Raw genomic sequence first — 12,604 nt, forward strand, 5'->3', positions numbered from 1 at the left:
GGGGGGGGGGGTCGAATTTTTACATTGGAATTTATAGAGTCAATCTTGAAAAAACTTCTTCTCAAGAACTAATTAGCCAGGAAAGCTGAAACTTGTGTGGAAGCATCCTCAGGTAATGTAAATTTTCAATTGTTTAAACCATGACCCCCGGAAGTAGGGTGGGCCACAATTGGGGGGGGGGGGGGGGGTCGAACTTTTACATATGATCAAATAGACTAAATCTATAAAAATCTTCCTCTCAGAAACTTATCAGCCGGGTGATTCTTTTAAATTGTGTTGACTAAGGCCCTGGACAATTCTTGAGCATCTCAAGGGGATCAGAGTTTGATGTAGGTTTATATCCTATATACATAAACAATTGTTTATAGGATCTTTTTGATAACTGCAATGCTCAACATGTGTTATGATTATAACATTATCATGTTAGAAAAGGGACTACTGATAATAAGAGTATCCAAGGGTTTGTTATGTATGTTGTCAGTTGTTCGACATTTAGGCATTTGGGTTTTTCTTAAATATCGGCTGGCAGACACCTAATGAGGATAAAAACTCAACAGAGGGTCGACTAGTCTCTCAGGCAGTTTTGATAAATCTACTGACGAAGGGCTGATCGTATACGGATTACTTTAAACATCTACCATTTATTGCTTAATAAGCAGTGGTCAGGCAAACAAGGCCATGCTCCAAACCTTTTTAATAACCGGGTTTTCCAACGGAAAAATCCGGTTATTAAAATGGTGAAAATGGCGGGCGGGCGGCTGCCAAAAGGGTACCCTCATTGTACGGATAACTCCTCCTACAGTTTTCAAGATAGGAAGTTGTTCTTTTGCAGATCAATTGTACATATATCAGAGGTGTGCATATTGCTAGGATTTTGATTTCCGATAATTTATCGAAAAAATACTAGCTTTTGAACTTAGTCATTTTTTGGCAAAATATTGCATGTAGGGTACCCTCATTGTACGGATAACTCCTCCTACAGTTCTCAAGATATGAAATTGTTCTTTTGCAGATCAATTGTACATATATCAGAGGTGTGCATATTGCTAGGATTTTGATTTCCGATAATTTATCGAAAAAATACCAGCTTTTGAACTTAGTCATTTTTTGGCAAAATATTGCATATAGGGTACCCTCATTGTACGGATAAATCCTCCTACAGTTCTCAAGATAGGAAGTTGTTCTTTTGCAGATCAATTGTACATATATCAGAGGTGTGCATATTGCTAGGATTTTGATTTCCGATAATTTATCGAAAAAATACCAGCTTTTGAACTTAGTCATTTTTTGGCAAAATATTGCATATAGGGTACCCTCATTGTACGGATAACTCCTCCTACAGTTCTCAAGATAGGAAGTTGTTCTTTTGCAGATCAATTGTACATATATCAGAGGTGTGCATATTGCTAGGATTTTGATTTCCGATAATTTATAAAAAAAAAAATACTAGCTTTTGAACTTAGTCATTTTTTGGCAAAATGTTGCATATACATGTAGGGTACTCCATTTCACTGGATAAGGGTTGACATGGATTATGGATACAGTTTACATAAAAGAAAACCCGGTTTGCTGTCACATTGACAGCTTTTCACTTGTAAGGAAATTGAAGCAATGCCCACATTGTTACAAGTGAATATCAGCAATTGCCGACTTGTTTATGAAATTAAAGGTTTGGGAAAATCAAATTGTGGCCCAGCGCTCGATGATCTGGGAGTGATTCGCCAACTAATTAATATTCAAACTTTTATTTAAAGTTATCGATGTTCCTTGGAATTAAGGTATTCAATATATAATGATGGGATATTGAAAAATTTTGAATCATTTTAAACTAGTATAATATGTATTGCTAGAAAACAATGAAAGTAAAATGAACCAAATTCACATGACTGACAACCTTTCAGTAGCCTGTCATTTTGCGTCTCAAATTTAAAGATGAAGAAAAGAAAATTCTAATTTCGTCAAAATATCTGCGGTAAATAATTCATTTTATTTCATATTTTAATAAAGAGAAAGTTTATGCATGTATTAACCAAGAGAGTTTTACGAATTTTTAGTTACTTTTTACAATATCTTAATAAAGCATACGTTGCCCATAGACTTCAATGCAAAATTCAAGGTGTGACTAGTTGGACCATAATCAAAATGTTGAAAATTCCTTTGGTGGAGTATTTAATTTTTATTTGATAACACCTTCAGAATGATATCATGATTAAGAATATCGGACCAATCATTTATTAGTTACAAAATGTGGTCTTTATACATCGAATACCTTAATTTGACTGCTCCGCGTCATCCTATACCAGTGTGGAGCAATCATATTTCATCAGCTGACTATTCGAGGAGAATTTGTTTGCCCAACCATCAGCTTAAATGTGATCTAGGCTTTAATCTATAGCCAATACATGCATCTTCAGAGAAAACAGATTTGTCGATTGATCAGAGGTTTTGAATGTTAGTCAAGCTAGAAGCCTAATTCTGTAAGAAATTGGTCTTTCTGAGCATACAGATAAATATTATATTGACAAACTTGCATGTTTGATGAAAGTAAAAATAATCAGCAAAAAATGATTCTGCTTTTACAGCAATGGTCACAGTGATTTTAGTTGATTTAATTATTTAAAAAAATATAAGCTACACGTAAAATTTTTTGAAGTTTGACAGAGAAAGTTTCAATGATACACTGATATAATTTGTTGATGTTTGACAGAGAAAGTTCTATTGATACACTGATATAATTTGTTGATGTTTGACAGAGAAAGTTCCAATGATACACTGATATAATTTGTTGATGTTTGACGGTGGCGGGTCCGGTAGAGGCTGACCCAGAGTATCAGCTGATTGTGGAGGCGAACAACATCACCGTAGAGATCGACAATGAAATAAGTGAGACACTGCTTGTTATTGTGTAAAACAAATTTTCACTTTTGCAGACATGGTCTGACAATCACTCGTTCCCACACCACTAGAGTACATTAGGACTGTACATGTAAAAGGTTATCTTCATTTCTATTGTGCACATTTCTTCTTGCTTACTTAGTGTAAATTTATCCCTGGTAATAATATTGCCAATTATACTTCATTTAATCATACATTTAAAGGGTGTGTATATTGGTAGGAACTTGGCAACAACATCCTGGAGAAGTCCAAGAGCAATGAAGTGTTACAGGAGATCTTGACCCCAGCTACTATAATGGTGGTCAATGTCACAGCGTCCACTACACAGGGGTAAGTACCTCAGACATCCCCCACCCACCCACACACACCATAATGGTGGTCAGTGTCACAGCGTCCACTACACAGGGGTAAGTACCTCAGACATTCCCCCACCCACCCACACACACCATAATGGTGGTCAATGTCACAGCGTCCACTACACAGGGGTAAGTACCTCAGACATTCCCCCACCCACCCACACACACCATAATGGTGGTCAGTGTCACAGCGTCCACTACACAGGGGTAAGTACCTCAGACATTCCCCCCATCCACCCACACACACCATAATGGTGGTCAGAGTCACAGCGTCCACTTCACAGGGGTAAGTACCTCAGACATCCCCCACCCACACACACACCATAATGGTGGTCAGTGTCACAGCGTCAACTACACAGGGGTAAGTACCTCAGACATCCCCCACCCACCCACACACACCATAATGTTGGTCAGTGTCACAGCGTCCACTACACAGGGGTAAGTAACTCAGACATTCCCCCCACCCACACACACACACTATAATGGTGGTCAGTGTCACAGCGTCCACTACACAGGGGTAAGTACCTCAGACATCCCCCACCCACCCACACACACCATAATAGTGGTCAGTGTCACAGCGTCCACTACACAGGGGTAAGTACCTCAGACATCCCCCACCCACACACACACACACACCATAATGGTGGTCAGTATCACAGCGTCCACTACACAGGGGTAAGTACCTCAGACATCCCCCACCCACACACACACACCATAACGGTGGTCAGTGTCACAGCGTCCACTACACAGGGGTAAGTACCTCAGACATCCCCCACCCACACACACCATAATGGTGGTCAATGTCACAGCGTCCACTACACAGGGGTAAGTACCTCAGACATCCCCCACCCACACACACCATAATGGTGGTCAGTGTCACAGCGTCAACTACACAGGGGTAAGTACCTCAGACATCCCCCACCCACACACACCATAATGGTGGTCAATGTCACAGCGTCCACTACACAGGGGTAAGTACTTCAGACATCCCCCACCCACACACACACACCATAATGGTGGTCAGTGTCACAGCGTCCACTACACAGGGGTAAGTACCTCAGACATCCCCCACCCACACACACACACCATAATGGTGGTCAATGTCACAGCGTCCACTACACAGGGGTAAGTACCTCAGACATCCCCCACCCACACACACACACCATAATGGTGGTCAATGTCACAGCGTCCACTACACAGGGGTAAGTACTTCAGACATCCCCCACCCACACACACACACCATAATGGTGGTCAGTGTCACAGCGTCCACTACACAGGGGTAAGTACCTCAGACATCCCCCACCCACCCACACACACCATAATGGTGGTCAGTGTCACAGCGTCCACTACACAGGGATAAGTACCTCAGACATCCCCCACCCACACACACACACCATAATGGTGGTCAGTGTCACAGCGTCCACTACACAGGGATAAGTACTTCAGACATCCCCCACCCACCCACATACACCATAACGGTGGTCAGTGTCACAGCGTCCACTACACAGGGGTAAGTACCTCAGACATCCCCCACCCACACACACCATAATGGTGGTCAGTGTCACAGCGTCCACTACACAGGGGTAAGTACCTCAGACATCCCCCACCCACCCACACACACCATAATGGTGGTCAGTGTCACAGCGTCCACTACACAGGGGTAAGTACCTCAGACATCCCCCACCCACACACACCATAATGGTGGTCAGTGTCACAGCGTCCACTACACAGGGGTAAGTACCTCAGACATCCCCCACCCACACACACCATAACGGTGGTCAGTGTCACAGCGTCCACTACACAGGGGTAAGTACCTCAGACATCCCCCACCCACACACACACACCATAATGGTGGTCAGTGTCACAGCGTCCACTACACAGGGGTAAGTACCTCAGACATCCCCCACCCACACACACCATAATGGTGGTCAATGTCACAGCGTCCACTACACAGGGGTAAGTACCTCAGACATCCCCCACCCACCTACATGGGCACAAACACTATTATGGTGGTCAGTGAGATACATATGTTTTATGTAGTTTATAAACAAAAATAAGGAGCTCATTTGGGGCAAAAATTATGTTTTAAATTAAGGGTGTTTCGTTTCCATGACCCAAACTTATTTTTAAATATTTTTCATTTAGCGTCAGCCTGTTTAAATACGGTAACCGTAAAACATCATCATTTACATGACAGGAATTGAAATAGTCCTCAGAGACAGTTCTTGTATTGTGAATTTGTTTTTCTGATAGAAATTAGACAAGATCTGCTGTGTTGAAAACTTTCTTCATCTTGTAGGTCAGAGCTGACCCCCGAGGAACTGGCTGTCGTTAACGAAGCATGTAAAATGGTAAGCCTTAAGTTTCTGTAAAAAATAAGTCATGTGTATGTTGAAGGTAGTCTGTGTAAAACTGAGTTTAATTAAACAATTTGATCGATCATTAAAATTACATACAAATTCAATAGACTGAATCAAGTGACGAGTATATTCTGTTTATGTGGATTATTGTTTGTTTGTTTGTTACAGGCCGTCGACCTGACGGAGTGCAAGGCTAAGATCTTTGAGTATGTGGAGTCTCGTATGTCCTTCATCGCCCCCAATCTGTCCATCATCGTGGGAGCCTCCATAGCCGCCAAACTCATGGGTCAGTCACTACATTCAGCAAAACTACCTGTGTTGTTCATAAAATACTTATAAGTGGCCATAAACTTGGGTCATTCTTCACACAGAACAAAACAACTTGTATTGATAATTTGCAGTATTCTTGGATCTATAGAGTGAAACAATTCATCATTGATAACATTTGGAATGGAACGATTCATGGCTGGTTGTTAATTTACCAGCATAATCTACAGTATATCAGCCATAGTATTGTTGAATTTAACACATAAATATTTCATACATGTAATAACTATTTTAAAAACTGCTGATGATTTGACTAATTCATCTGTACTCTATAACATTGTTCTATATATACAAATGTATGTAATATTGTTAGGAACTGCTGGGGGCCTGACAAATTTATCCAAAATGCCGGCCTGTAACGTTCAAATACTTGGTGCACAGAAAAGAACCTTGTCTGGATTTTCAACAGCCGCCATTCTCCCCCACACAGGACACGTGTATTACAGTGAAATCGCCCAGAAAACTCCGCCGGTAACTTCCTTAATATTTTCTAAGAATTTACAGTTGACACTTGCTTATGTTTTATTTATCGCAAACATAGAAAGTATTTACAGGGCTTACTTTGTGTTCATTATTTGTCAGATGTTGTTACAATTTTATCTTTTCAGCCTCTTCAAACACTACAGAATTAATTTTAACCAAATTCTATATGTAGCTAGTAATGATTAAGTAGGACAGTTACTGGACCTGGTTTTCTTGTTAATGCAGTAATAAAAAAAATCATGTTTTATGATCAGGACCTGAGGAAGAAAGCGGCCCGTCTAGTGGCTGCCAAGTGTACACTGGCTGCCCGGGTGGACAGCTTCCACGAGAGCGTGGACGGAGCCATCGGTGACAGCCTAAGGGCAGAGATCGAGCAGAAACTTGACAAGCTTCAGGAACCACCCCCCGTCAAAACGGTCAAACCACTGCCAGCCCCTATTGAGCAGTCCCGGAAAAAACGAGGAGGAAGAAGGTAGGTTATAGGGATAAAATAGAAACGGTGAGGGTACATGTAGGTTCTAGGGATAAACAATGGAGCAATCAATGAAACAACTAGAAAAGGTGAAGGTACATGTAGGTTCTAGGGATAAACAATGGAGCAATCAATGAAACAACTAGAAAAGGTGAAGGTACATGAAGGTTCTAGTGATAAACAATGGAGCAATCAATTAAACAACTAGAAAAGGTGAAGGTTCATGTAGGTTCTAGTGATGTATAAAGAGTAGTCCAGGAAAAATGTTTGAACGTAGTTTGTAGTGAAATAGAAGTCAGCCTTTATAGATCTGTACAGGAAAAATCGAGGATGGTGAGAACGGGCTCTTATGATTTAGAAGGCAAGTTACAGAAGGCTTATCAACGATTTGATAATAAATGGATTCTGTGTTCATTAATCTAATTAATCTTCTCTTTTAATTTTTAAGGGCAAGAAAAATGAAAGAAAGATTAGGATTAACAGAAGTTAGAAAAGCGGCCAACAGAATGAACTTTGGAGAGGTAAAATAAACACATTAAGCATTACATCAGATGCATTTAAGTTAAATTAATGAAGATTTGATGGCCCTATCTATAAATGTTTAGATATAGTTGCTATTTAATTTTTGTGTTGATATATTGCATTCAGAGATAAATAATTAAGTTTAAAAGAGATTTATGACATATTGCCCATTAATCACATTTTATCTTTAGCGAAATGGTAATAAAAGAAGATATGTACTAATTATTTTGTAAGCAGAAATAATTGCAGGTCAAAATCTGATATTGAGTTTAAGCCAACGTAGTATCACTTCAAACCAGGGTTGATGTTTACAGATTGAGGAAGATGCTTATCAAGATGATCTGGGATTTTCTCTCGGAGCTTTAGGCAAATCGCGGTCTGGAAAAATCCGTGGGCCAGTGGTGGACTCCAAAACCAAGGCCCGAATCTCTAAGACTCTACAGGTAAGGTGTGCTAGTTAAAGCCAATACAAGAAGAAACCATGGAGGTCTACATGTACACATATATATATACTTGTGTCAGTACTGTATATGTACACTTGTATCACAGAATGATTCAGTAGTACTGTATACTTGTGTCAGTACTGTACATGTACACATATGTCACAGAATGATTCAGTAGTATCGTATACTTGTGTCAGTACTGTACATATACACATATATCACAGAATGATTCAGTAGTATCGTATACTTGTGTCAGTACTGTACATGTACACATATATCACAGAATGATTCAGTAGTATTGTATACTTGTGTCAGTACTGTACATGTACACATATATCACAGAATGATTCAGTAGTACTGTATACTTGTGTCAGTACTGTACATGTACACATATATCACAGAATGATTCAGTAGTATCGTATACTTGTGTTAGTACTGTACATGTACACATATGTCACAGAATGATTCAGTAGTACCGTATACTTGTGTCAGTACTGTACATGTACACATATGTCACAGAATGATTCAGTAGTACCATACTTGTGTCAAAACTGTATAAACAGAATTTTTGTGGTAATCTACATGTAACTTGGTTTGTCTTGAAAGTTAGCCATTTGAAAATATACCATAATGATTTTGCCAGGGATTCAATTTTTTTTTATTAATATTGATAAATATTATAAATGTTTAGCAAAACAAACAATATTTGATCCGTTTTTGCCCACTTTTACCATGCACTGTTACAGTGATTTGTTCCTTACCGCCGTGAATATTGTTTTTGTTCTCCTGTCAACCAAGTTTTATACGCAACTTTTTACTTTCACAAATTAACAGTGTTAAAGTGGTTTACAGAAACATTGTTTTTATTATGAGAAAATAGCAAAGCAAATTGCATTTACATGCAGTGTTCTCAAAGAAAAAAAAGAGCTACTTGAAAAATTTGAAATATTAGTACATGTACTGTGTTTGTTTTTTTCTTTATTGTACATGAACCATATAAGAGAGAGTAAGGTCATTTATAAAATGCTTGTGATTTAATTTTGTTTACAGCATAGTTATAATGACATTTATTAGATATGATTGTAATTTCTGATACCCATTTTGTTAAGGCTAAAGTTCAGAAGCAGAACAATGTTTGGGGAGGAAGTACAACAGTGAAACGACAGATTGCTGGAACAGCGTCCAGTGTGGCATTTACACCCCTACAGGTATGTATAATAAAACAGTCCCCAGTGTGGCATTTACACCCCTACAGGTAGAACAGTCCTCAGTGTGGCATTTACACCCCTACAGGTATGTATAATAGGACAGTCCCCAGTGTGGCATTTACACCCCTACAGGTAGAACAGTCCTCAGTGTGGCATTTACACCCCTACAGGTATGTATAATAGAACAGTCCCCAGTGTGGCATTTACACCCCTACAGGTATGTATAATAGAACAGTCTCCAGTGTGGCATTTACACCCCTACAGGTATGTATAATAGAACAGTCTCCAGTGTGGCATTTACACCCCTATAGGTATGTATAATAGAACAGTCCCCAATGTGGCATTTACACCCCTACAGGTATGTATAATAGAACAGTCCCCAGTGTGGCATTTACACCCCTACAGGTATGTATAATAGAACAGCGTCCAGTGTGGCATTTACACCCCTACAGGTATGTATAATAGAACAGTCCCCAGTGCGGCATTTACACCCCTACAGGTATGTATAATAGAACAGTCTCCAGTGTGGCATTTACACCCCTACAGGTATGTATAATAGAACAGTCCCCAGTGTGGCATTTACACCCCTACAGGTATGTATAATAGAACAGTCTCCAGTGTGGCATTTACACCCCTACTGGTATGTACAGGGTGTCCCAGAATATCTGATACCATTTGAAATGCCTGTAAATAAATATTGCATGGCCAAAACTGGTTAACTTTGACTCAAATAAAATGTGAAATAGTTTAATTTTTCCCCATAAAAAAGTTTAGGAGAAAAATGTGCTTCTCATTGAATTATGATGTCACAAAATTGTATCATATTTCTTTGGTTGAATTGAATAAATGAATTGGACAACAGAGCAGGTATCTTCCATTTTAAAACTGTATTTTAAACACAGACGCCAGATATAGGTGTATGAATTACTAGTATTGAATAAGATTAGCCTATCGAAAAACAATTCAGCAGGCAACAGAGTCTTTTAATAGTGAGAAGATTTAAGAAGATGAGATTGGTACAGAGTAATTTTACTCTTCCAATTGACGTTGTCATTGATAAAAAAGGGATGTCATTTTGACGCAACCTCTTTTTTGTTGTTGTTTTTTTAAAACAATGCTTAATTTGTCGAAAAGTTATGAATGTTTGTAAAATTTGTTGAATGAAAATTTACATCATATACAGTTACGAAAATGACTTTGGTTTTCTGTTATTTAAATTAATCAAAAGTTATTCCAAGAGAAAATGGTATCAGATATTATGGGACACCCTGTATAATAGAACAGTTTCCAGTGCATATATTTATGTATAATAGAACAGCCTTTAGTTTTGCTTTTGCACCCCTTTACAGGTATGTTAGACCCCTGTCCTTTGTGTTGCATGTACTGTACACCCTCCACAGTTTGTATAGTGCCTAGAATACCCTACAATGTAGTGATTAGTTCATAGAGCTCGAGATCTCAGTCTGGCCATGACATTTGTTCTACTATGTGGAGATGGTACATGTATATTCACAAATATATCTTATTTGACAGGGACTTGAGATCGTGAACCCCCAGGCTGCGGAACGTAAAGTACAAGCCGCCAATGCCAAGTACTTCTCCAGTACATCTGGGTTCCACAAAATCAAGAAGGGAGACACGTGACGGTGGCAGTGCCATTTTCTGGTTGGCTTACTGTGTGTGTGTCGGTAGAAAGCCTTGATGTATATCTTTCTACGTTTTTGATTATTTCAGCGAGATCAAATCTATATGTTACTGGTATGTTTGTGGAATACCTGACATGGTTTTACAAAACTGTTGATCATTGTGATGTAATTGTCTCATGTCATCTTATGATATTGTTTTATATAATCCAAACTGAAATATGTGGAATAAAGTCATTACAATGTACGTCTTGTATTGTCAAGTAATTTTATTACCGTCCTCTATGTCTTCATTACAAGGCTTTTTAACGAAGTGAAAATAATTCACCATTCATAGGATGTACACTTGAGATTGGTAGTAAAATAAATTGGTAAAGTAAAATTAGTTAAATGCAATATTCTCTATTATCAATTTAAAACATTTGTTCTCTTTTTTCTGTTTGTTTAATTTGTGATATGATGTGGTACATTAATGTTCTAAAGCTAAAAACAAAAGTTGCAAAAATTAAAATTAATGGTATTTACTTTGATTATAAAAGATACAAAACCTTGTGGTATCTGCTCCTGTACTGTTCTTGATGCTTGACCAACATGTGTAATGTTTTATACCATTACATTTTAAGGTCACCTTCGTGTCGGTTGACAATGGTTTTATTCGGGGTGTCAGTTTCAACTGTTATCCTTCCAAACAGGCACTATTAATTTTATTATACTCAATGTCTTTGTTTTAGAGAAATTTTACTGCTTTTGTATAGAAATGACGTGAATTCTATGGTGAACCTTACGTGCATAATTTACGCGCATGTAACAATTCGTTTTGTTATACTTTCATGTTAAATACTGAAATCTGATTGGTTAAGACGCAGTAATAATATTTACTATTACCCTCAGCGTTAGCAACGCACTTGGCAACGGGTAACATTAAAAAATGTTACATGCGCGAAAATTGTGCGCGTACGGTTCGCTGTAGAATTCACGTTATTCCTATATAAAAGCAGTAAAATTTTCTTAAAATTTTTAAAAAAGACATTCAGTATAACAAAATAAATAGTGCCTGTTTGGGAGGATAACAGTTGAAATTGACACCCCTCGAAAACCATTGTCAACCTCCGCTTCGCGTCGGTTGACAATGGTTTTCTCGGGGTGTCAATTTCAACTGTTACCCTCCCAAACAGGCACTATTTATATAGTGTTACCCGTTGCCAAGTGTGTTGCTAATGCTGAGGGTAATAGGACGGATTATCAACTGCGTCTCAACCAATCAGATTTCAGTATTTAACATAAAAGTATAATAATATATAAATAATGCCTGTTTGGGAGGGTAACGAGAAAAGCATTGTCAGCTGATGCGAAGCGAATTTTTTTTCAAACAGGAACTAGGTATTCATTTTATTACACTGAATGTCTTCATTTGAGAGAAAATTTACTGCTTTTTCATTAAAATGACATGAATTCTACGGTGAACCGAACGTGCTTAGTTTACGATCATGTAACAATTCGTTGTGTTACCTAAGTGTGTTGCTAATGCTGAGGATAATAGAAGGGATTATCAACTGCGTCTATACAAATCGGATTTCAGTATTCAACATGAAAGTATTATAATATTCGTTGTCATGCATCGTCCGTTCACTATTTGACATTTTAAACTTTTTGAAAACTACATGGCCAGTTGTTATCTTATTTGGTATGAAGCATCCCAAGGACAAGAGGAATCTACAAAATCTTAAATAAGAGTCAGAGTGGAAAATTGATTACCGATATGTAAATATGTGTTGATCAAAAGTAAAAACATTCATACTTTATCTGTAGGGCATCAATATGAAGCTACACAGAGTTTGAAATCAATTCACCAAATCATAAGGAAAAAAGTCTGGAAAACAAAGGGGACAAAATGA

At 38.3% G+C, this 12,604-nt stretch overlaps 1 protein-coding gene across 1 annotated transcript; it reads left to right on the plus strand.

The window, feature by feature from the left end:
- The first annotated feature begins 140 nt into the window (after positions 1 to 140).
- LOC128164767 (U4/U6 small nuclear ribonucleoprotein Prp31-like) lies at positions 141 to 10,956 on the plus strand. Its single transcript, XM_052828761.1, has 10 exons — positions 141 to 158; positions 3,116 to 3,225; positions 5,551 to 5,602; positions 5,780 to 5,897; positions 6,252 to 6,409; positions 6,676 to 6,893; positions 7,342 to 7,414; positions 7,730 to 7,858; positions 8,968 to 9,066; positions 10,600 to 10,956. The coding sequence occupies exons 1-10, from the start codon at positions 141 to 143 to the stop codon at positions 10,708 to 10,710; spliced, it is 1,086 nt and encodes a 361-aa protein (XP_052684721.1). The 3' UTR covers positions 10,711 to 10,956.
- The last annotated feature ends 1,648 nt before the right edge of the window (positions 10,957 to 12,604 follow it).

Source organism: Crassostrea angulata, chromosome 10 (genome assembly GCF_025612915.1).
Source record: "Crassostrea angulata isolate pt1a10 chromosome 10, ASM2561291v2, whole genome shotgun sequence".
Lineage (NCBI taxonomy): Eukaryota > Metazoa > Mollusca > Bivalvia > Ostreida > Ostreidae > Magallana > Magallana angulata.